We start from the raw sequence: 26801 nt of genomic DNA on the forward strand, positions 1-26801 counted from the left end.
AAGAAAGAAGTAAAACAATCTCTATTCGCAAATGATATGATCTTGTATATTGAAAATCCTAAGTGAGCCACAAAAAAAGATTATTATAACTAATAAATGAGTTTAGAAAGTTGCAGGATACAAGATTAAAAAAAAAAATCAATTGTATTTCTATGCACTAGGAATAAACAATTCAAAAGTGAAATTGAGAAAGAAATTGCATTTACAATAGCATAAAATAGAATAAAATGAAAACAGTGTAAAACTTGTACACTGAAAACTACAAAACATAGTTGAAAGAAATTAAAGAAGACCTAAATAAATGGAAAGACATCCAGTGTTCATAGGTTGGAAGACTTAATATTGTTAAGATGGCAAAACACCCCAAACTGATTTACAGATTCAATGTGATCCCTATCAAATTCCAGCTGCCTTCATGGTAGAAATTGACAAAATGATTCTAAAATTCATATAAAAATGTAATGGACTCAGAATAGCCAAAAAAATCTCGAAGAGGAAGAAAAAAACTGGAGGACTCACATTTCCCATGTCAAAACTTACTATAAAGTAAGAATTTGGCATATAAAGTACAGTATCGACATAAGGATAGACAGAGAACAATGGAATAGAATCAAGGGTTCACCAACTCCTACATTTATGGACAACTGATTTTTGACAAGGGTATCAAGATAACTCAAAGGAGAAAGAATAGTCTTGTCAACAAATGGTGCTGGGACAACTGAATATCCACAGGCAAAAGAATGAAGTTGGATCCCTAATCTCACACCATGTACAAAAATTGATTCAAAATGGATCATAGACCTAAATGTAAGAACTAAAACTTTATATAAAACTCTTAGAAGAAAACATAGCAATAAATCTTGTGACCTTAGATTAGGCAATGGTTTCTCAGATATTGACACAAAAAGCACAAGTGACAAAAAAGAAAATATAGATACATTGGACTTCAAAAACAAAAAACTGTTGTCCTTCAAGAGACATCATCAAGAAAGTGAAAAAATGACTCACAAAATAGGAGAGAATATTTGCAAATCACATATCTAATAAAAGACTTGTATCTAGAATAAATAAAGAACTGTTACAATTCAGCAATTAAAAGACAAATGACCCGTTTAAAAAATGGACAAAGGATTTAAATCGATATTTCTCCAAAGAAGATATACAAAAAGCCAACAAGCACATGAAAAGATGCTCGACTTCATTAGTTATTATATAAATGCAAATCAAAACCACAATGAGAAACGAGTTCACACACACTAGTATGAATACAATCAAAAAAGACAATCAAAAACAAGTGTTGGTGAGGATGTACAGAAACTAGAACCCTCATACATTGCTGGTGGGGTTATAAAATAGTGCAGCCACTTTGGAAAACAGTCTGGCAGTTCCTCAAAAGGTTAAACATAGAGTCACCATATGATCTAGCAATTCCACTCCTATAACTATATCCAAGAGAACTGAAAACATATGTCCACACAAAAACTTGTACATGACTGTTCATAGCAGCATTACTCATAAGAGCCAAAAAGTAGAAACAACTCAAATGTCCACCAACTGATGACTGCAAAACAAAATGTATATCCATACAATGGAACATTATTCAGCCATAAAAAGAAATGAAGTACTGATACATGTTAAAACATGGATGAACCTTGAAAACATTATGCTAAGTAAAAGAAGGCAGCCACAAAAAACAAGTATGTATGATTCCATTTATATGGATTGTTCAGAAAAGGCAAATCTATAAAGACAGAAAGTAGATTCGTGGTTGCCAGGTGTTGCGGGAGTGGTGAATGGGGAATGAGTGCTAATGGATATGGGGTCTCATTTTATCGTGATGAAAATCTTCCAAAATTAGATAGTGGTGATGGCTGCACACCTCTCTGAATATACTAAAAAGCACTGAATTGTACACTTTTAAAGGGTGAATTTTATGGTATGTGAGTTATATCTCAATAAAGCCGGGTTTTTTTTGTTTTAATCTCATTATTCTCTCCAAACCTGCCATTGCTTTTATATTCCTCATCCTGGTTAACCTCATTACCTACTACAAAGTTGGTTAAATTATGTAAAAATGGGACTTAACTATAGTTTATCATACTTCCAAATTGTCTAACAGTCTCTTTTAAAGTTTACATGAAACAGATGTTAAATCAACTGATGTTATTATAATTCTTTGAGTCTCTTTTTTCTTGGCCTTATTTCTTTATATTTTATTACAGAGAAAACTCCTAAATCTATCCACTACCACTCTCATAAGGGAATATTCAATTTTATTTTGGATAAGTTATGTATATATGAAATAACATGTTGTTTTATTATTAATTTTGGAGGGTTTGCTAGATACCCAGCATGCCTCAAGTCTTTGATATTCTGAAAGTTATAAAAACAGAATTAGGAAGTTCTAATAAGTATTTGGAATGTCTAATAGTTCTAATTAAAAAGTAGTTTTATAATCTCAAAAGCCAAGATTCTAAGTGGAAAATTAGGGATAATTTTAATTTCCTTACATGTTTATACTTTCAAATGTTCTATAGAGAAAATGCATTGCTTTTATAATTAAAAAAAAAAGTTTCTATAAAAAGAATCAAGGGCAACCCTGTAGCAAGGAGTACCTCTATTGCCCATAGTATAATCTTTAAATATCAGTTTTCATTCAAATGAACCAGGAGTCCTTAGAAGAATGGTTTATTCCTGGTCTGAGTCGGACAATGAAAAGATGAGCTTAGGCTATCTTGTTGTGCAAGAACTTGGTGGAAAATCCAGAACGCTATCAAAGACTACTGGGGTCATGTTAGAAGGACATAGAAGCCAACGTGAAAGAGCTCACACTAACTGAGATGAGACAAATTGAGCATCAAAAAGAATAATGGCTATAATAAGTTGAAACAAATATATATAAGCCCATGAGATCATGATGATACTCAAAACAAAGAATAAAAAATGGGGGCCGGCCCAGTGGCGCAAGCAGTTAAGTGCATGTGCTCCACTGCAGCAGCCCAGGGTTCACCAGTTCAGATCCCGGGTGCGCACCGACACACTGCTTGGCAAGCCCATGCTGTGGCGGCGTCCCATATAAAGTGGAGGAAGATGGGCACGGATGTTAGCCCAGGGCCAGTCTTCCTCAGCAAAAAAAAGAGAGAGAGAGAGAGAGAGAGAGAGAGAAGGATTGGCAGATGTTAGTACAGGGCTGATCTCCTCACAAAAAAAAAAAAAAATGAAGTCATACAGACAGACTGTGAATATAAATTGACAGGCAAAACAATAAAGCTTCTAGAAAATAATAAAGGAAAAGACTGTTAAATTGGACTATATTAAAACGAAGTACTTCTTTTAATCAAAACACACCATTAAGGTTCTGGTTCTGAGTAAGATGAGAAAGCATATCCCACCTTGTCTCTCCCACTGAATGTACCTATAAAACCTGGACACAATACATGGAGCAGCTATATTAGGATCCTAAAAAGTAATGAGTAGCAGGCAGATTAGGGAAGAAAAACAGAATTCGAAATACCAGCTAACCAGTGGTGAGTTTACCATTTTTTCCTCCTCTGACATCCTCCAGCCAGGACTCGAGAAAGCCCCAAACCCAGAAGTGGGCATTGGTGTGGACAGAGAGCTCTAGAAGCCCTCATGTTCTGTCTTAAAGAGTGGGAAAGGGGTCTCCTAATGCCCAGAGAGTGGGGGAAATTCCTCATTTTTCCTTTTTTTCTTCCTTTTCTTTACTTTCTCCAGCACCAGCCCCCAGGAATAGCTGCAAGGGTGGGGGACACAGGCACCTAAAACTCCAAAGGGGATGAATTTCCCTCTCTGATTGGAAGATCTGTGGTCCCAAGACAGCCAGGTGAAAACCTATTGTATTTTCTGTCTCCTCCTGCGCTGGGCCCTGGAGCGTGAGTGCAGTTGTGGGAAGTGCCCAATAGGACGGTTTAAATAAAGGCTCAAGACACATCGAAGAGGAAGGAGCTCTGGAAAATAATCCCATAAAGTTGTCTCTGAACTCCTGGGCTCATCCTTGAGTTACACAAGTGTGGATGTGGTCCTCAACAGCATGCCAAAAGCTCTGAGAATTGAACTAAGGGACAGAACCAGAGGGTGCGAAGAAAGAGTGCTGTGCTGAAAAATTATTTGAAGAAATAATAGGTAAAAACTTCCCAAGTAAAAGACATAAATTTACAGATTCAAGAAGTTCAGTGAACCCCAAACAGGATAAATCAAAGAAATTCAAGCCCAGACACTTCATAATCAAACTGCTAAAAATTAAAGACAAAGAAAAAATCTTGAAAGAAGTCAGAGAAAAACAGAAGCTCTACTTATACCAGAACAGCAATTCAAACGACAGCATGAAGGATGTGCAGTCTCCGCACCATCTTTCCAAGTGCTCTGACCATCTCAAGCTAGTTCAAAATAAAAAGTTAAACAAGTAATATTGGCTGATACATTGGAGGGTAAAAATTAAACATTTACTTACATTTAAAGAATAAAACTGGAAACCTCAAGACAAATTGCGAACTTGCAATCAGCCCCCCATACAACACAAAAAACTTACGCTATTTGAAGTATTTCAGTAGAAAACTTTGAGAAGCAGTGGTAGCTAAGCAATTCCACCATCTGGTTTCATGCCCAAATAAGTCTTGTTAAATCTTTAGGCCTTAGTTTCCTAAGTTTAAGACCAAGAAGTGGGACTAAACGATCCCTAGTCCTTCCCAGTTCTCAAGTTTTATGGATTCCTCATACTCCTCTAAACTTTCTCCAACAACTAAATGGCAGAGTATCTTAGAAGTTAAAAGGATGAGATTTAGAACTAGACAGATGTGTCAGCTTCCTAGCTCTCTATTTGACTAGGGCAAGTTACATACTCTCTGGAATAACACCTACCTACAGGGTTATAAGGATTACATGAGAAAAGGTATGTAGGGGGCGGCCCCGTGGCTTGGCAGTTGGGTGCGCGCACTCCGCTACTGGCAGCCCGGGTTCGGATCCCCGGCACGCACTGCTTCTCCGGCCATGCTGAGGCCGCGTCCCACATACAGCAACTAGAGGATGTGCAACTATGACATACAACTATCTACTGGGGCTTTGGGGGGGGGCAAAAAAAGGAGGAGGATTGGCAATAGATGTTAGCTCAGAGACGGTCTTCCTCAGCAAAAAGAGGAGGATTAGCATGGATGTTAGCTCAGGGCTGATCTTCCTCACCAAAAAAAAAAAAAAAAAAAAAAGGTATGTAGAGTACTCAGCACTTTAGTAAGTGCTCAGCATACAGTAAGTAAACTAGTATAAAACAAATACTAGTTATTATAATGAAAGTCACAGTTCTTAAGCCTTAAAGGAGCCTTAAGCCTCCTTTTCTTTTCCTATATTTAAGTATTCTTTTCAAGATATCTTAACAAGTTCCATAGCTTTAACATCCTCATGTCTCTTGACTCCCAGATGTGTACTTCCTGAACTCTAGTTCCACGTTTCCAAATATCTGCCAGACATCTCCAACTGGATACTTACCACCATTTAAAATTAAACATGCCTAAAACCAAGTCATTACCATTCCTGCAAACCAGCTCCTTCTCACAACTCAAGTCCTGTCATTCTCCTGAAGTCACTGAGGCTCAAAACCTTCAACTCTTAGGGTCTCTTCCTTAAGCCCTTTTGCAATCAACCATTAACTCTTACTGAATATTCCTTCAAAAGTCTCTCATATGAGTGATTGCTTCCCATTCCCTAGTTCAGACTCCTATTAATTCACACCTGAATTATTATCCACACTGGTGCCAGATTCATCTTTCTCGGGCTCACTTGAATGCCACCACTTCCTGCTACCATCTGCCAAATGAAGGCTCAACTCCACACATTGCACTCAAGGCCCAGAACAATCTGCGATTCACAGAATATGCATTGAAATTTCTAATCCCCCACCTCTGTCCTCCTTTTCCTTTCTGCTTGTTGAAATTCTGTCAGTTTTTAAAGAACCAACTCAAACACTACTTCTTCAGAAAGGCTTCTCTGATTCTAGAGATCTCCCTGATTTTCCAGAGAAGAACAGTGATAGGAAACTTCCCTATCAGCCATCAACATATATCATATAGGTATATTAATTAAAATAGTGTTATATTAGCACAAGACAAGTAGATCAATGTAACAAGATAAAGTTCAAAAACAGACACCTCCCTGTATAGGAACTTAATAATAATAAAGGTGATGCTTCAAATCAGTAGCAAAAGGATGAGCTATTCCATAAATGTTGTTGGGACAACTGGCTATCTATCCATAGAGAAAAAGTAAAGTTAGATTCCTACCTCATATTTTAAAAATATAAAAGTACTGGAAGAAAATACAGGATATGTTTATGACCTAGGACAGGGAAAGAATGTAAATGCATCAAAGGAAAAGACTGACTAAATCTAATTAAATAAAACTTCTGCACAGTAAACAAAATTAAAAGACAAGTTACAGGCTGGAAAAAAATTTTGTCACAAGTACAGTATCCAAAGGATGTGTATATTAAGAATATATTCGGGACTGGCCCCGTGGCTTAGCGGTTAAGTGCGCATGCTCCGCTACTGGCGGCCCAAGTTCGGATCCTGGGCATGCACTGATACACCGCTTCTCCGGCCATGCTGAGGCTGAGTCCCACATACAGCAACTAGAAGGATGTGCAGCTATGACGTACAGCTATCTGCTGGGGCTTTGGGGAAAAAAAAGGAGGAGGATTGGCAATAGACGTTAGCTCAGAGCCAGTCTTCCTCAGCAAAAAGAGGAGGATTAGCATAGATGTTAGCTCAGGGCTGATCTTCCTCACAAAAAAAAAAAAAAAAAAAAAAAAAGAATATATTCAGGGGGTCAGCCCCGTGGCTTGGTGGTTGAGTGCACGCACTATGCTACTGGCAGCCCGGGTTCAGATCCCTGGCACACACTGACGCACTGCTTGTCCGGCCATGCTGAGGGAGCATCCCACATACAGCAACCAGAAGGATGTGCAACTATGACATACAACTGTCTACTGGGGCTTTGGGGAGAAAAAGGGAAAAAGAAGGAGGAGGACTGGCAATAGATGTTAGCTTGGGCCGGTCTAGAGGAGGACTGGCACGGATGTTAGCTCAGGGCTGATCTTCTTCACAAAAAAAAAAGAATATATTCAGAAGCCCTTTAGATCAATATGAAAAGACAGAAACAGCAGAAATTTGCACAGAAATATCAACGGGTAATTCAAAGGAGAAGAACTCTAAAGATCCAATGAAAATATGAAACAATTGTCAATGACACTAGTAATCAGGGAAACAAAAATCAAAACAATGCAACCATCATTTTATGCATAAGATTAGTAAAAATTTTAAATGCTAACAATATTAAAAGGTGATATTGAGGGCAAGAGGGTACTCTGATATACTGATGGGATATACATTTGTTCTGCAATAGTAATATTTTAAATGCAAATATCCTATGACCCAACAATTTCATGTTTAGAGATCTACTCTGAAGAAAAACAGATGCACAAAGACGCAATTTTACTACAATGCTGATTGTAATAGTCAAAAACTGGAAATAATATAAATTTCCATCACTAGGGAAATGGTTTCATAAATTACAATATATACATGATATTCAATACTATGCAACTTAAAGAAATATATATAGAAAATAGCTGAGGAAACATCTCCAAAACATATTGTTGGATGAAAAAAGCATGAAGACCAATACCAAATGATACCATTTATGTAAAAAAACTATTTTTCTACAAATACATATAGCACAGAAATAAAAGCTGGAGAATTCTGACAGGTATATAGCAAATTGATAATACAGTCACGTGTCACTTAATATCAGGGCTATGTTCTGAGAAATGCGCCCTTAGGAGGTTTCGTCATTGTACAAATGTCATAGAGTGTACCGAAGGGGAACAAAATTTGCCAGCTCAAAATCTGTCTCTTTAACATGAGGATTATTTTAGGCTGATTATTTTCAAGAAACAAAAGACTCAGAGTCTTTATTATGTCCCCCTTAACTGCCTAAAAGAATTCAGATTAAAAAAACCTGTCTCAGGAAGCAATCTATCACCTTAACATAACATGAACTAGGCGGTAGACAGGCAGGAACCTAGAAAAGCCTGTTTGTTGGGCTCCCCTTTGTGTTTTTCTGTTTCTGTGTGGCCAAACACTTGTTTTCCAAATGTTTGTTCCTTTTCACCTACCTGTGAATTGCCTTCCTTCCCTTTGAAAGCCCTGACTCTCCCTGCCCACAACATCTTTTGTCTTTAGCTGAAGATGGTATTTAAGGTGAGGGCTTTGGCCATTTTGGCAAGTTACTCAGTTTTCCTGGGTTTGTCTCATGTATACTCATTATTAAACTTTTGTTTTTCTCCTAATCTGTCTCATGTCAATTTAATTCTTAGACCAGCCAGAAGAACCCAGAAGGGTAGAGGAAAATTTCTTTCTCCTCTACAGTACTTACACAAACCTAGACGGTATAGCCTACTACATACCAGGCTATATGGTATTAATCTTACGGGACCACCATTGTATATTCAGTCTGTCATTGACTGAAACGTCATTATGCAGTGCATGACTGTAGTGGTTATCTATTAAGCAGTGAATGGGCCTGGGAAGTGATTAAAAGAAATTAAGACACTACAGATAATGAGATCATACTCATATTTTACTTGAGTAATTAAAAATAAAATTTTTAAAAAGAAAAAAATGTATGGATGCAATAATTACAAATGTGAAACATGCACATAAAATAAGACTAAAAAATGCACAATCATAAAAGTAATTGTATAAGCGTGGTGGAATGTTTTTTAATATATTACTCCTATATTTTAACAATGAAGCTTAAAATATGCAAATTAACGAGATAGTATTTTTTGCAATTTGGGGCAAAGATTAATTTTAACAATAATACCTAATGTCGGCAAAGGTGTAAGGAAATGAGTACTCTCAAATTTTACTGATGAAAGTGTACACTGGTATCACCTACCTCTGCAATTTGGGAATATTTAGTCAAAATTTTAAAAATATATAGTAGGCCCCTTATCCACAGTTGCACTTTCTGTGGTTTCAGTTACCCAAGGTCAACCGTGGTTCAAAAATATTAAATGGAAAACTCCAGAAAGAAACAATTTGTAAGTTTTAAATTGTGCACGTACTGAGTAGCATGATGAAATCTTGTACTGAGTAGCATGATGAAATCTTGCACGGTCCCCCTCCATCCCACTGGGATGTGAATCATCCCTTTGTCCAGGGTATCCACAATGTATACACCACCTGCCTATTAGTCACTGAGTAGCCAGCTCGGTTATCAGAGCGACTGTTGTGGTATCGCAGTGCTTGTGTTCAAGTAACCCTTATTTTACTTAATAATGGCCCCAAAGTGCAAGAGTAGTGATACTGGCAATTCGAATATCCCAAAGAGAAGCTGTAAAGTGCTCCCTCTAAGTGAAAAGGTGAAAGTTCTCGACTTAATAAGGAAAGGAAAAAAATCGTGTGCTGAGTTTGCTAAGATCTACAGCAAGAATGAATTTTTTATCCATGAAACTGTGAAGAAGGAAAAAGAAATTCGTGCTAGTTTTGCTGTCACATCTCAAATATGTGTGTACATATAGTAAAAAACATAGTATATATAGCGTTCAGTACTATCTGTGGTTTCAGGCATCTACTGGGGGTCTTGGAAGGTGTCCCCTGCAGGTAAGGAGAGCCTACTGTATGTACTGACTACTTGTAGGAATCACATCCTCCTCCTTCCTCCCTAGACGTCAGTCACTCTCCTGACTTTTATAATATTAATTTCCTTGCTTTCTAAATATTTTTGCCACTTATATATGCAACCTGTGTTAGTTATAGCAGGTTAAACTACTATAACAAAAAGAATATAATGGCTCAAACACAACAGAAATTTAACTCTCTGTGAGGGTGGGCATTGTGAGTTGCCAGGGGGCAACACTATCAAGAAACTCAGGCTGATGGTGGCTCTGCCATTTCCAATGTGACTTCAAATACTGCTCTGATGATTGCCATCCTACCCCAGGGAAGAGGAAAAGAGCACTGAGAAGCATGTGTGGGAGGTTTTAGGAACCAGGTGTGAAAATGGCAGACAACAATCCCACTCCATACTACTGAAGAAAACTTGTCACATGTGCACACCTAACTGTGAGAAAGGCTGGGAAATGAGGTACAGGTGGGCAGTCTGCACCCAACTACCATTCCATTATTATGGAAGAAGGAAAGAACAGATTTTGGTGGACAGAGAGTAATGCCATATATCTCTAAACAATATGGCTGAGTTTCACCCATTTTTGAACTTTTAATGAATGGAAACATACTATGTGATTCTTTTGTATCTGGCTTCTTTTGTTTGTGTTTATGCTCTTTGGACAAAACTGTCTTGAACAATGTGTTCAGAGAATATGGTAGAGAAAGAAATGCTCAGTTGTGCTACCTGAGCTGTACAGTCCCAGGACTACAACTTCACCAGAAAAATCACACCTTCTAGACTCCGTTTCCTCACACACAAATAAGGAGCTGATTAATGTGCTCTCTTAATCTGTGATCAACCATGCTACCCACTCATCTTTAGTTAAATGTTATCTCCACAGCTTTTATATCATGAATTTGCACTGAATTTTCACTCATTTTCACCCAGCACTCCCTCTCCAGAGACTGATAACTAGCATTTGCATAATGGCTGCTTAGAGTACCAGGCACCTTTTATATCCTGCAAACACAGCAACATTAACTGGTTTGAACTTAGGCCCTATGACCCTGGCCTCATTAACACTATATTCTAACTAAGTTAACTCACCAAAAACTCTACACATGAAATATTTAAAGCTGATTACTAAGCTATTTACTTTAAAGAGAATACTTCAAAAACATCTTTCCTTCTGTTAACAGTGGTTGTCTCTGGATTCAGGAATGGGTGGTTGGAGGAGCAAGGTGAGAGGGAAGCACACTTTTTGTGATAGTTTTAAGATATGTGCACAAATTCTGATACTCCTCACTTCAAAAGGTGGGGCCTAATTCCACTCTCTATAGTGTGAGCTGTATTTGGTGGCTCACTTCTAATAAAGAGACAGCGAAAAATGAAAGAGAAAGCGGTGCAAATGACAGTGACTTACGAGGCTAGGTCATAAAAAACACTGAGGCCTCCGTGTGTGTGTGTGTGTGTGTGTGTGTGTAATCACTGAGAGAAGCTAGCTGCCATGTCATGGAAACACTTAGGCAGCCCTGTAGAGAAGTCTACATAGGAAGTAACCGAAAGCTAAAGCTGGTGAGGAACTGAGACCGTCTACCAACAGCCAGATGTGTGAGCTGGAAGTGAATCTTCCAGCCCCACTCAAGCCTTCAGATGACTACAGTTTCAACCAACAGAGTGACTACAATCTCATGAGACCCAAGCCAGAACCATCCAGCTAAACTATTCATGGATTTCTGACCCACAGAAACTGTATGAGATAATAAATATTTATTATCATTTTAAGTCACTAAGTTTTGAGGCAATTTGTTACATGGCCAATAGATAACTAATACACTTATCAATATATATATTTTTTTACCTTTTGTTTTTGGTGCCATATACATATATTGCCTATTTTCAAAAATAATTAGCTTTAAAAACCTTTTTCCCAAACATAATTTTCTCACTCAAATTATACTAGCTTCTCTAAATTAATAGAGCTCACTTTTGGAAATGTTCTCTCTTAAAGATCCCCCCAAAATATAATAAGTACTACAAATTGGTACTCTTTAGACTCTACTAGAAATATCCTTTTAAGGGTATATTAAGATCCTAAGCACGCTATAATTTATCAAGTGGTGGTAGAAAAATTAATGGAATCAGTGCCAAAACTGTGCAATATAATTGAATGCAAATGTAATCTCAATGGTTAAAAAGGAGCTCATTGGCACTTTAAGGCTCAAGTTTCCTCCCAGAATGAAAATACATAATGAAGAACTCATGTTCAACCACCATCAGATAAAGAGCATGTTACTGTTCCAAGTTGCTGTTTTTTTAACCAAGTCTTACAGTGATAGAAGGGTATGTTCCTCAAATTATCTTAAAAGATTTTCCTCAGATTTAATTTCAATCTAGCAACTATTCTCCCTCCATGAACTAGCAAAGGAGAGAAATTAACGGAAATAAAACAAAATGAAACCAAACTTTTAAGGAACAACATGTCACAAAATACTGTCATGATGAAAAATTATAAATAAAATCTTTTGTGAAGTGCATTTAATAAAACTGGCTTGTGACATTATGTGACAAGAGTTCTATCAAGAAGTATACAAATTAAATCAATAATTTGAGACATGAGAGCAGGGAATCTCAGTAAACGGTATGCCTACATACACTAATAATTTAGTTATTAGTTCAATTGTTTGATAAGTGGGTCACATTAATTCAAAACTGTTAGGTGTTAAATGGCACTTACTAGTTGTATGACCTTGAACAAGTTATTTAACTTCTCTGTCTCAGTTTTCTCATCTGTAAAACGAGATAATAGTTCCTATAGCATAAAGTGGTTGTAATGAGTAAACTGGATAATTCATAAGCATAAAAGCACACAGTTAGCAGTGTTAGTAGACTATGCATATTTGGAAAGTAATATTCAGAAAATATCTGATTTTAATAAATCTAAATTTATTATTATAAAATCAATCTTTATTATTGAAGTGATGAGGTGAAAAACAGTTGATGGGGAAAAAAATGCACCAAGAGACAGTAAAAAAATTCTAGATTCAAAGCCCAGTAAATTCAACAATATACACACTCGACAGATATATTCATCAAATGTTAAGTCATATATAATAACGACCACCTACTTCTCAATATTCTTGAACTATCCAAAAGTTCATGGGCTTTATAAGGAACTTGAAAATATAATTGACACTAAAGCAAGATTTGATCAAGATTCTGGCAAAGGTATAAAATAATTATAGTAAGTCAGCAAAACACTAGAACAAAAAGAGCAAAAATAAAAAGGGAAGATATTTTTGGCTAATACTTCTAAGTCTCCCCTTAACCACTCCCTTCTCTTGTTTTTGTTGTTGTTTTTTTAACTACATTAGTTAACTGGCTTAAAAACAGCTTTTCATAAAATACTTTTAAAAAGCTGAAGACAGACAGAGTCACAAATGACCAACTAAAAAGTAGTTAACATATCCACAAAGCCACTGACAAATTCTTACCACCATAGAATCGCAGCATACAGCCGAGGTCGGGATTTGCTGCCTCCTCCTGTATGCGCACAGGGTCATCAAATCCCAGCCTGGACAAGTAATCATAAACCATCTGAAGAGGTCGTTCAGTAGGCTCCAGTCTCCTGCTTACACAATTCAAAAGAAAAATATTTAGTAAGTAATAAAAACGCCTCATTTAATTTTTGTAATCTTTTAACATGCTCCAGATTTTTATTTCTATATCAAGATTTTCTTTAATATCATACAATACAACTAATCTAAACGAGTGGTGCTCAAAGTTTTTCGTCTTAGGATCCCTCTAGAGTCTTTGCAGACCCCAAAGAGCTGTTGTTTACACAGGGTTTATCTACTGATATCTACTGAATGAGAAACTAAAATTAACCATTTCCAAATATTTATTCATTTTTAACAATAATAAACCCATTATATGTTAATATAAACAATATTTTTTGAAAAATATATTTTCCAAAATAAAACAAATTTAGTGAGGAGAATGGTACTGTTTTACATTTTTATAAATCTCTTTAATAGCTGGTTTAGTGGAAGACAGCTAGATTCTCGAATCTGCTTCTACATTCAATCTGAGGTGACAACATGCTATGTAGCCTCTAGAAAACTCCACTGTCCACTCATGAGAGACTGAGAGGAAAAAAGAAAATTAACGTCTTATTATTATTATTGAATAGTTTTGACCTCAGTTACCTCTTCAAAGAGTCTCAGGGAGCCCCCACAGGGTCCTTTGAGATTCTCAGTCCAAACTTAAAGGCAGTGACATCATGAGAGATAAAAGATTATACTTGGCCATAACTGATTTCATATAAGCTGCACACACAATTCGAGATGTTGACTTTGGATGCCTACTATGTTCCAGGTACTATATTTTTCCACTGGCTTCATAGATGATTCTTCCATAAAAACTAGGAATGAATGGCCCAATAATTCTCCAGAAATCATTCTACTACATGGTCCTGACTGAAAGCTAGGGTAAAACCAGAATGTCTAGTAATCATTTGTGGCCTCTGGTGATACTGCATTTTTTACATCCTACAGACCTAAAATACTTAAAAATATTTAAAAACAAAATGATTGATGTGTATTTTAACAGCAGTTATCAATAATAACAGCAAGACAGCTCTTTGACAATTCTTTTACTAGAAAGCAAATAGTTATAACTACAGTGGCTAAGAGTATAGGCTTCAAAAGTCAGACTGTGTGTGTACAATGGCAATAACAATAGCACCTAACTCATAGAGTTGTTATTAAATTTATTTACTTACTACAACCAGATATTAAATAGAATGTAAAGTGTTTAGCAAAATATCTCACATTTAGTAGCATTCAATAACATACTGACAATTATTATTCAAAAAATTCTTAGGACCGGAACCAAATTTTAATCACAATAAAAATATCTACCCCATCTCAAACAACAGCCAAAAAACAAGTAAAGGAAAGCCTATGTGTGTTCAAAAGATCTTGAAGAACGTTAGTCTTTAAGTCTTAGAAGAATTCTGTTTAGAAAACTTAAGAATTGTATTAATTAGAAGAAATACGATACACCTTGCACCATGGCAAAAAGATATGAAAGACGTATGTGTTTTGTGGTTAAAGGACTAGAAAATACTGTTGGCAATAAGATTTAAGTATGAAATGGGAATACTACGCAAAGCTGAATATAAACAACTGTAATTTAGGAATGGAAATCATACCAATGAGCAAAAAAAAAACAAAAATAAAACAACCACCTGGCCCCTCCTGACTGCTCAGGTTAGACTTTTAGCCTCCATAAACTCAGAACTACTACATGGAAAAGGACCAAAGAACTAAAAGCCTACAAAGACCAATAAATATTGAATTTAATAGAAACGGAAAATAAACTTTCCAGAACAAAAACATCAGTTACAATTAATCTCTAGTCAAATAAAATAAAAATTCACAAAGGGCTATGACAACATTAGGCATTTTCCCAGTACAATGGTAGAAGTCTTCTAAGAAGGAAGCATTTTAAGAGGGACTCCTGATAAACTGCATACTGGAGGGGTCAATTATCCATGTAATATGAAGACTGACTCAAGGATTAACTTGAAGACAAGGAGACCAAGGGCATAAGGAGCTATCTATATCTTCCACTGTTAAGAAGGATTAGATTTACTCGGGATTGCTCCAAAGAATGGGACTAGGAACAATGAGAAGAAATTGCACAGGTAAATTTGGATTAAAAATGAGGAAGAACCTTAGTAATTAGTGATACCCAATAATGAAACAGACTGCCTCTCAAAATAGCTCACAGAGAGCTAGAGAGCCATCTGTCCCAGATATTTTAGAAGAGACTCCTCTAAGAATCAAGTTGGGCCAGATGATCTTTAGGGTCTTTTAGAACTCAAGAGTCCATGAAGTATCCAAGACACCTTCCTAATATAATGTAAATTCTTACCTGAACCCTGCTATTATTTTCACATACAGAGTTCAATGCATGTATTTAAATATTATCATTCCATATAATGATCACAGATTAAGTACCAAGAAATAATACATTCAGGCCAAATCTCACTAGCTCGGTTTTTCAATTTCTCTCTAGAAAACCAAGAGAAATGGAAGCACTCTAATTCTGACATATTTTATATGACCAAATTTCCTTTCCTAAAAAGGCTCTATAGATTTTGAAACCCTCTCTACACATTTCCGCCTAAAGAAAGTATTTTCCCTGATGGGAGGAAAAAAAATCAAGAGAATATCAACATCTGCTCTTATTAATTTAGCATAAATGAGTAAACAAGAAATATTTCAAGAACTGCAAAAACAAGTAAAACGAGGGACTAATTCCATTTACTCATTAAACTCATCTGCTTAAGGGAATAGAAAGTATGGGGGAGGGAAATGCTGTAATATGCTTACAGATCAATTTTGTGTTTCAAAGGTCCAAAAGTTTAACAGGCTGGTAATTAGCTATTTGTTAAATCTCTCACAAATCAAAGGAAAATTATATACTGCAAAACAGGTATAGGAGAGAGTAATGTTGGCAATGAAAAGTTCCGTTCAACATTTAAAATACTTCTACTACTGCTTGAAGGAGAGACAATAAGATTACTATAATAGTTTCAGTTTGCTTCTAAGGCTTCTAGGAGCTACTATAGTCCTTGTAAATCTCAATGTACATACACATGGTTATTTCTCTCCAAACCAGTCATCCAATATAGTAATGCTATCAACAGTGGTTTAAAAAGCTCTTAGCCAAGAGCAGTAGCCAAAGTTATTCTAAACAGTGCCCATAGTTAAGATACATGTAAGAGAAGAGTAGATTTCATTCCAAGTATCATTTCACAAAAATTCTAGTTAAGAGGGGAAGGCAAAAGTACATTATTAAAACCCAACACAAGGAATAATACATTGTATCAAAGACCCTAACAAAGCACAGCAGCATTCTCTATATCTTAGATTAAAACTCAATCCCTCCCACCTATAAAGGTAAAATCTGCAAATGATAAAACCAACAATACAGATAATAATATTTTTTTTTATAATTTTATTTATTTATTTATTTTCCCCCCAAAGCCCCAGTAGATAGTTGTATGTCATAGCTGCACGTCCTTCTAGCTGCTGTATGTAGGACGCAGCCTCAGCATGGCCGGAGAAGCGGTGCGTCAGCGCACACCCGGGATCCGAACCCCGGGACGCCAGCAGCCGAGCGCACGCACTTAACCGCTAAGCCATGGGGTCGGCCCAGTACAGATAATAATATAAACAGCAACAAAAAGGATACCTCAATGCATGTCTATTCCATGCCTGACACTATGCTGGAAGTGTTTTACATTCTACAAATCTATACCTGTTTTGTAAATAAGAAAAATGAGGTTCACAGTCACACAATTAGTACATAAGGGCATCAAGGTTTGAATCTGTGTTAGTTTCATTACAAAGCCTAGCTTCTTTTAGGTAAGCCACATTATTTTATATAGTTAAAATAATTTACACAGAAGAGAGCTCAAAGCACTTCATATGTACTCACACCAAGGAACCTAAAAAGTTATGTTTTAAAATTACTGTATTTCATTAGTCTAATACACCATCATTTGAAAAATACACTATTTTTATGCATCACTGTTGCATAATAAAGAATCTTAGTAGTCACATCGCTGGTTCCTGGGAGGGAGACTCTAAATCCTTGGAATTTCCTGAGTAATGGGAGTGTCTTGTTATTCATGAGCCCCTTGGACCAACCCTGAGTTTATGCTAAGGGTTCAGATGACTCAGGATGGGGCCTGGTCACCAAAAAGATCAACCATGTGAAGAGAAGGTTGGGGCCTGGAGCCAGTCTGACCTTGGGGGAAGAGAGGCTGGACCTCCTCCAGCCTCCTCCCACCTTGGGGCTGGAGACTGAGTTCAAGCACGCAGTCAGTGATTCAATCAATCAAGCCTATCCAACAAAACCCCAATGAAAGCTCTGTATTGAAGTTCTGTGGAGCTCCCTGGTGGATGAAGACATTTACGTGCTGGGAGGGTGACACGGGGAGAGGGCATGGAAATCCCATGTTCAGGACTCTGCCAGACCTCGCCTTATGTGTCTCTTCATTTGGCTAGTCCTGATTTGTATCCTTTATACTAAAACTAATTTTAAGTATAGCGTTTTCTTGAGTTCTGTGTCATTCTAGTGAATTATTGAAATTGAAGGGGTCACAGGAACCCCCAAATTCGTATCCAGTTGGTCAGAGGTGCGGCCAGAGTCTGAAGTAAGGGCAGTCTTGTTAGGGACCATGCCCTTTAAATTATGAAATCTGGGCAAACTCTAGATGGTTAGTGTCAGAATTGTATTGCAGTAAACCAGATGGTATTGTAATAACCAATAGGAAAGAAAAAACACTGCCAATTAAACTATGATCCACAAACAACTGTAAGATACAAGCTGATTTCAGAAGTATTAAAATGTAAAAACGAAGTATTAAAATGTAAAAATGAAAGAAAAATTAATAAAAACAAATTACTTAATGCATAACACATTCTTTTAAAGTTTTAAAATAGTACGGAAATACGAAGCACAAAACAAAAAAAAATCTGTTCTTTCCTTCCTCAGAGGTAATCAGTTCAGTATGTATCCTGAAACAAGATTTTTCATTCTACTTTTATAACATCAAAATATGGTAAACAAAATTTTAGTGACTTGCAAGAGGTCACCCAGCAAGTCAGTGACAGAAAAGGAATTAGAACTCAGGATCCCAAATCCCAAGGGTATTATTTTCTGTTATACACATCTCATTGCTTCTTAGCTTATCTTAAAACACTGTCTGTCAAACACAAAAATCTTAGTCATTTTGATGACTAAGAATAAAAGTAAATATATGACCATGAACCAAAGGGCACTCCATTTTGTCACATATGATCTTGTTACAACTTTTCACACAGCCAGCAATAATTACACTAAGCTTCACTAGTGAGTCATTTATCACTTAAACAGTTCAATAAAAAAGACAGACTAAATATTATCATGTAAAGAGCAAAGACACTCGTGTTCCAGTAACAGCTCTAGCACCAGGCAGCTAGCTGCAGGAATGTGCTTTCAACCTGCTCTCCCCGGGCCTGTTTCACTTCTATAAAACGAACAGAAATGGTCTCAGTGATTCCCGTGGGGGAAGTTATTCGCCTTGTGGGCAAGACAATTCTTTGCTGTACAAGACTGTCCCATACACTGAGGACATTAAGCCTCTCTAGCCCTTGCCCCCTAAACGCTGGTCACTCTCGCCAGTAGTTGTGACAACCAAAAAACCCTGCCCCCACACACACTTAGAAATGGAAAGGGCAGCGGGTAGAGGGGTTGTTAGGTTGCGTAGACTTCATTTCCCTAGTGGATGATCCTTCTCAGGTTCCTTCAAGCGCTGAAATTCTATAAATTAGTAACCCTTCAGTTTTACTTAAGTGACAAGTCCATGATTGAAAAAAAGTATGGAAAGAAGGAAGTCATGGATGATTCAGAAAAAACATGGGGTAATTTTCATCCCAGTAATCCCATTTCTAGGACCTAGCCCAGGGAAATTAACAGTGTAAAGATTTAGGAGCAAAGGTTTAGTCATCACAACACTACCAAGAGTTGAATGATGTGAAACAACCCGAATAGGTAACATTTATTGAGCACTTGTTAGGTGCCAGACATCATTCTATGTACTTTACTTCCTTGCTACTCGAAGTGTTAGCACATCATGTAGGAGCTTAATACAGAATCTCAGGCCCCACCCCAGACCTACGGAATCAGAGTCTATTTTAACAAGCTCCCCAGGTGGACACTGGAGTTTAAGAAGCGCTACTTTGGGGCCAGCCCAGGGCGCAAGCTGTTAAGTGCGCACATTCCTCTGCGGCGGCCCGGGGTTCGCAGGTTGGGATCCCAGGCGTGCACCGACGCACTGCTTGGCAAGCCATGCTGTGGTGGCGTCCCATATAAAGTGGAGGAAGATGGGCACAGATGTCAGCCCAGGGCCTCTCTTCCTCAGCAAACAAAGAGGATTGGCAGATGTTAGCACAGGGCTGATCTCCTCACCCACACACACACACAAAAAAAAGAAGCGCTACTTTACAAGTATTAATTCATTTAATCTTCAAAGCATGTATGAATAATTTAATCCTTATGACAACTCTATAATGTAAATATTATTATCCTCCATTTTACATATTAGTAAACTAAGGCACAGAGTGTTATGTAACTTGCATAATAACTGTCAGAGCCAGGATTTGAACCCACACACTCTTGTTCCAGAATCCAACCTTTAAACCATTATTGCATATTATTTCTCAATTTTTAAACAAATTATAGTATCTCCATAAAATGGAATATTGTTTAGCAATTAAAACTAGCATCTAAGGAATTTTTAATGACACAAGGAAATTAACTGAAGTAGGCAGTAATAAAATTGAATATATGGTATGGACCCAATATGTAATTTTTTTAAATTACATACATACTCACTGTGAAAATGGTCTGGAAAAAAACTGTCACTATGGGGAGGCAATATGTGGGATCTGGTCTCAGAACGCCAGAGTTCACATTCCAGCTCTACCACTCACTAGCTCAGTGATCTTAGGGGAGATACCTTTTTAAGCCTCATTTTCCTCATCTATAATATGGGAATAATATTTACCTCACAAGATCATTGTGAGGATTAAATGAGGTAATCTATAAAAAGCATTAGCATTGAAAATTATTATTATTTCTCTTTATACTTTTTCATTTTTCCAAAATTTCTACAATGAATACATATTATACTTCAGTAAGCAGCAAAAAAAGTTATTGAAAAAGATAATGCCTTAGATTGTCGACTATATTATAAAGGGCTATTACAAAGAAAGTACTGATTCCTCTGATTAGATAACATAAGACTGAACTCAAGCAATTACGAGTTGAGTAAGAGATCTAAAAAAGATCTTTAAACTAGTATGATTAAATAGTGAAACTGAGTAAGGGACCTGCGCCAGTTCCTCTCTGGGAGGGCCTTTGCTGGGAACAAAGTCCCCCATCTATCTTGAATGATTTAGGCATTCCAACTGCCTGGCAGTGACTGCCTGACCTTGAACAGGTTACCGGACCTCTCACAAAGCCTCAATTTTCCTCATCTGAAAGGAATGAAACTACCTCCCTTGGAGTTATTGTGAGGATTTAATGGGAAAATGTGTGTAAAGGACTAGGCATGCTGACTAGCAAAAGAAAGCATTTAATGTTAGCTAAAATCTATCATCATCATCATCAATCGTCATCATCCTTTGGCTGGATAAGACTTCTTGAGTTCCTATTCCAGCAATGAAAGTATATTCATTTTTTCAAATCACAGTTCAATGGTGTTTTCATTATTTTCTAATCAATTATACCTTCAAAGAGCTATTTCATTACAAAATCATCAAGGCCACAGGGCTAAAACTCTCCATTTTTAAGTAGTTAAGATTCACAAAAGTAAATTGTGTCACATTTGGATTAACTAACTACACAACTAGTAGTAGCCAGCCAATTCAGGTGGGGTTTTCTCCACATTTGTAATATCTTTGTATACATATACATTAGTACACAAATGAGTAAGTCTTATACTTAAATACATGAACTCCATCAATCACTACCAGCTATAATATAGGTCCAGGCTTTCCACCTGATAAAATTAGATCAGAATCAGTGTTAAGGGGCCGGCCCTGTGGCTTAGCGGTTAAGTGCGTGTGCTCTGATGCTGGCGGCCCCGGTTCTGATCCCGGGCGCGCACCAACACACCGCTTCTCCGGCCATGCTGAGGCCGCGTCCCACATACAGCAGCTAGAAGGATGTGCAGCTATGACATACAACTATCTACTGGGGCTTTGGGGAAAAATAAATAAAATTAAAAAAAAAAAAAAAAAGAATCAGTGTTAAGATTCAGAAAAGCCTAAGGATCACTCGGTCTGATCCTTTCATTTACAAATGGATTTAGGAAATGTAGTTAACTGGTGAACAAGGAAAACATTCAAATGCTAATCTACTGTTTCAGGAATTAGTCCAAATCCTAAAAGGAACACATAATAAACCTCAGTTTAGACTTTTAAAATGACACCAATTTTTAGCTTAGCTAAAGGTGTTACTATTATTACCACATTTTTAGGTGTAAGTGGGAGCTTCCTTTCTCACTTTCAACAGTACTGAATCCACAGCTTTGAATTTGGTTTCAAGACATTAATTTATTACAGGGGAGGAGGAGGAGAGAAAGTCAATGGTCAGGCACTTAAGGAGCTCTTATTTGACATCTAAGTCAACTAACAGTAATTTTTTTAAAAAGCTGAATCAAAGAGTTCATGTGCACAGTATAAGACTACTATGAGAATACTTTTCATCTTCAAGTTTATATAAAAAAATTTTAAAGAAAACACAAATGGCTTTTAAAGCTAAGAAAATATGCTCAACTTCACTCATTAAGATGAAAATTAAATTCACTTCACTCATTAAATGAAAATTAAAACAACAAAATTCCTATCAGATTTGCAAAAATCTAAGTCATTAGGCTTGAAAAAAGATTTGTCCTTGGAATGCTGACTTTGATTCTCTAATTTAAAAACTGTTGACAATCATTTCTATTCACAAGCAAGTATGCACTCATGCATGAGTATGTGTCTATATTTATATATAAAACTTAACACTAACATGTTCTGGAGAAAGTAAGGGGGAAATAAGTATACTTTTATATTATTCATCAAAGCATAACTTCTATGAAGAGGAATTTGACAATATCTATCAAAATTATAAATGCACATATCCTTTGACCCAGCAATTCCACTTCTAGGAGTTTATCCTACAGATGACTTCCACACAGGAGAAATATCATAGGTACAAGGATATTCACTGCAGCACTGCTTGTACAAGTAAAAAACTGATAACAATCTGAATGTCCATTCATAGGAGATTGGCTAAAATTATGGTAGACTTCTAAAACAAAATACTATGCAGCCATTAAATAAATGAAACTATATAAATATTAGTATGTAAAGATCTCTAAGAGATAGTAAGTCAACAATGTGTTGCACATAGCCCTATTAGTTTTAAATTTTATATATAGACATATACTCATTCATGCACGAGCATATTTACTTCTCGCTCTATTTCCCTTTACACATTTCAATTTCATTCTACTTAGATGTATTACTTTTTCAAAAGAAATAACTTTTAAAATATTTCAATTTTTTTTATTTTTATTTTTTTACTTTTTGCTGAGGAATATTTGCCCTAAGCTAACATCCACTAACAATATTCCTCTATTTGTATGTGAGCCGCCACCACAGCACGGCCACTAACAGACAAGTGGTGTAGGTCTGCGCCTGGGAACCAAAGCTGGGCTGCAGAAGCAGAGCATGCCAAACTTAACCACTAGGCCACCAGGGCTGACCCCTAAAATATTTATTTTAAATTTACTATGGTGTAATCCAAATGAAGTAACTAATCAAATTTTCCTTCACTGGTAGTTTTTAAATTCAAGAATCATAACGTCAGCATTCCAAGGACAAATCTTTTTTCAAGCCTAGTGACTCCATAATCAACATCAGTTCTAGCACAATTAAAATCCTAAAGCCCACTTCTAAGCAGAAACACAGAGTACTTACTTTGCAGTAGAATTAGAATAGTGAAACTCAGAACTTACCTGAACAGGTCTCCATGAAGCTGTAAATAAAGACTTTCCCTTCCCTCTCCAGCACATATTTCTGATGCTGGTGTCTCTACTGTGCAAAGGACAAGATGTAAGTCAGAGGAGGACGAGGCAGAGGAGGTGGTGGTTGCAGTGGCAGTGGTCATGTCTGCTCCATAAAGGTAAACACAGCCTCTCCTCACATCTTCTCTCAGCCAGTCTCTTTCTCGGGAACCAAATCTACTTCTCCTATTCAAACAATTTCTGCTCCCAGTGCATTTCATATTTCTCTAAAAAAAACATCAACAGAAAGAAATTATTAGCTAGAATGTCTGACTGAGTTAGACATGTTCAGTCCTCACCCCACCTTTCCGCTTTATATTCACCAATACGGTGCTAGAGTATCACTTCCTCTCATGGAGGCTTCCGCATCTGCCATGCCCATTCTTAACCTGGAAAACTTGGTTTTCTGTACTGCTAGCTGTTCATGTCTCTGTCCATCATCTTCTCTGACCTTTTCCTTTTTTTAATGTTTTCAGAAAAATGTCAAGAATAATAAACCATCTGTGTACCTACTACCCAACTTTCACAAACTTTAATACTGTCATATTTAGTTCAGATACTCTAAAAAAATATATGATATATTCTTACATACACAGCTGAAGCCACCTGGTACTCCACCACACTCCCATTTCCCTCTCTCTCCCCAGAAACAAACACTCTAATGTATTTGGTATTTATCATTCCACGCATTTTTATGTTTGCCATATATGTACATATCTATAAACTATATACAGTATTGTTCTATGTGATTTAAAACTTTAAATCCTAACATACTTATGTTTCAGCCTGCAATTTTTTTTATTTGGTTCAACACTGGTTTAAAGATATATCCATGCTAATACACCCAACTCATTCATTTGAATAACATTCCAGTATATGAATACACTGCAATTTCTCCATTCTCCTGCTGACGGCATTTAGTTTCTGATTTTTCACTGTTGGAAACGATGCTGCAATAAACATGTCTCTATACACAAATTCTAAGTTTCTTTAGGTTCCTGACCCTCTGCCTCACATCCCAAATAAGCAAGTACAGAATCAACACACTGTTACACAAATATTCTTTCTATTCTCGTCATGTTTCAAATAATTACTGTTGGGCCGGTCCCCAGGGCTTAGCGGTTAAGTGCGCGCGCTCCGCTACTGGCGGCCCAGGTTCGGATCCCGGGCGCGCACCGAGGCACCGCTTCTCCGGCCATGCTGAGGCCGCGTCCCACATACAGCAACTAGAAGGACGTGCAACTATGACGTACAACTATCTAGTGGGGCTCTGGGGGGAAGGGGGGAAGGAGGAGGATTGGCAATAGATGTTAGCTCAGAGCCGGTCTTCCTCAGCAAAAAGAGGAAGATTAGCATGGATGTTAGCTCAGGGCTGATCTTCCTCACACACACACAAAAAAATTACTGTTGCATTTAATAATTTAGGCATGTGAAATTCATACACGTTGTGAAGTCACGCTATCTCAAAGCAAAAACAACTGCTACAGCAATATAACAAGTTTCTAAAAATCAACATTCACCTGCTCTGTTTTTATGATGGGCCATTTCTGTTTCCTTTAACAAAACAGAAATGTCCACTAACAATTACACGGACATACCTCTGCAATGTCATTCCCCATTGCCTTTCTCTCTGTTTCAGTCACATCCAACTACTTGTAACTCCCCAAACACACCAACTATTTCACAATTCTGTGACTTGTCTGAAATATCCTTCTCCAGCTTGTCTCTCTGACTAGACATTCTTCAAAACTCTACTCAGATGTCACTCTCTCTATGCAGCCTCTCATGTCTCCCATCCCCATTTTTACCTCCTACCTAGAAAGAATTAATGACTCTATTCTCTCCTCAGCAGAACTTCTTCACCTTGAACATATGTCTATTACTATGTGGATCACAATGGGATCACAATGGGTTTTAATTATTTATTTGATATTTCTTCCTCTCTTCTACACCAAGAATCTATTATAGTGCTTTAACACCTGGGTAGCATAGAGATGCATGCAGAACTCAGCAGACATCACAGAAATTTATTCCCAGTCTGTACTTTAGTCCAATTAGCTCTGGCAAGAAGTTGAACAAACCTGGGGGGAAAATCTCCATTTTTATAAAGAACCCTAAAATCTTTTCTTTTTATCAGCCACAAAATCAATAAAATACTTTTGCTACTATTCCTCATTGGAAAACAGAAATACCTATAAATAAAGCAAATATTATTTTTGCAATTACTGAAATTAAATATTTGAGGATAATTGTAGCACCTAAAATTCAATTTCTAAAGGTGATAAAGAAAGAGGAAGGAAAAGTTAGAAGGTATTCTCATGTGGGAAGAAAGAAAAACAAGAGTGAGAATAGTTTCCTTGTTTAAATTTAGGATAAGACAAGTAAATTGATCATTTTACAGTCCTAGGGATTTGAATATAGCTATTCAAAACCAGGAGGATTATTACTGATTCTAACTTCAGATAAGTAGGATAAACCCCTGCTACAAGTGGGAACCAGGTCTCTCCCTTCTCATCAAGAGCATTTTCTCAAAGCTGAACATCTCAGAATTAACAAAGGACTTTCAAGTACTTATTTTATAAACACAGGGGCCATCATATTAGTACCACTAAATAATTTTAATCACTGAATAATTAACCACTGGTTAATTTTAAATATTCCTTATTTTTTAATCTTTGGGAAAGATCAACTGGTCAATCTGAAAACAGTATTCTACATGGTACAGTATCATTTATACAAAGAAGCTCTGCATTCTGCACTCAGTGGAGAGAAATTTTGCTCGCTGCTATTAAGAGAGAGCAAGTAGACACTATTCCACACAACCACCAAAAAGCTTCTTTAAAAAAAACTTGCTAGGGGCCAGCCCAGTGGCGCAAGCGGTTAAGTGCGCGCGTTCCACTGCAGCGGCCTGGGGTTCGCCGGTTCTGATCCTGGGCGCGCACTGATGCACCGCTTGGCAAGCCACGCTGTGGCGGCGTCCCATATAAAGTAAAGGAAGATGGGCACGGATGTTAGCCCAGGGCCAGTCTTCCTCAGCAAAAAAAGAGAAGGATTGGCAGATGTTAGCACAGGGCTGATCTTCCTCACAAAAAAAGCTTTTTAAGGTCAAACCACAGCCCACTGACCTTCTCAATCTTAGAAAAGTCAAGAAGGACCCCAGGAAGTATTATATTAGCTCAACCATTTTTCTTCTATAAGGATTTTTAATGGTCATTTTTAAATGTGTATATATATTTCCCTTAAGACTATAAATTCCTTAAGAACTTTACATTTTTGAAACATGTGTTGTTGGTCAAAGAATATATCTCCGATTTATATGATATATTCCACCTATGAAGATACACTGCTGAGTCAGAACTTTACTAGATATCATTCTCTTAAACCTGCTCAATGGGCACTGAAAAGGCCTAGATACCAAGCAAGCACAGCCTTCTAGCAACAA

General features: G+C 37.0%; 1 protein-coding gene across 3 annotated transcripts in view; it reads right to left on the minus strand.

The window, feature by feature from the left end:
• PHLPP2 (PH domain and leucine rich repeat protein phosphatase 2) overlaps positions 1-26801 on the minus strand; it is a 69997-nt gene that overhangs the window by 38439 nt on the left and 4757 nt on the right. For 2 of the 3 annotated variants that reach the window (XM_087419993.1, XM_087419994.1), the window contains exons 2-3: positions 23312-23586; positions 13176-13309 (exon numbers count right to left, since the gene is read on the minus strand). In XM_087419993.1, the coding sequence (XP_087276119.1) occupies positions 13176-13309; positions 23312-23586 (409 nt within the window). Of the gene's footprint in view, positions 1-12418; positions 12472-13175; positions 13311-23311; positions 23587-26801 lie in introns of those variants that run through there. The other variant, XM_087419995.1, reaches the window with a different exon arrangement.

This window comes from Ceratotherium simum, chromosome 30 (assembly GCF_057802395.1).
Source record: "Ceratotherium simum simum isolate JZ-2026a chromosome 30, ASM5780239v1, whole genome shotgun sequence".
Lineage (NCBI taxonomy): Eukaryota > Metazoa > Chordata > Mammalia > Perissodactyla > Rhinocerotidae > Ceratotherium > Ceratotherium simum.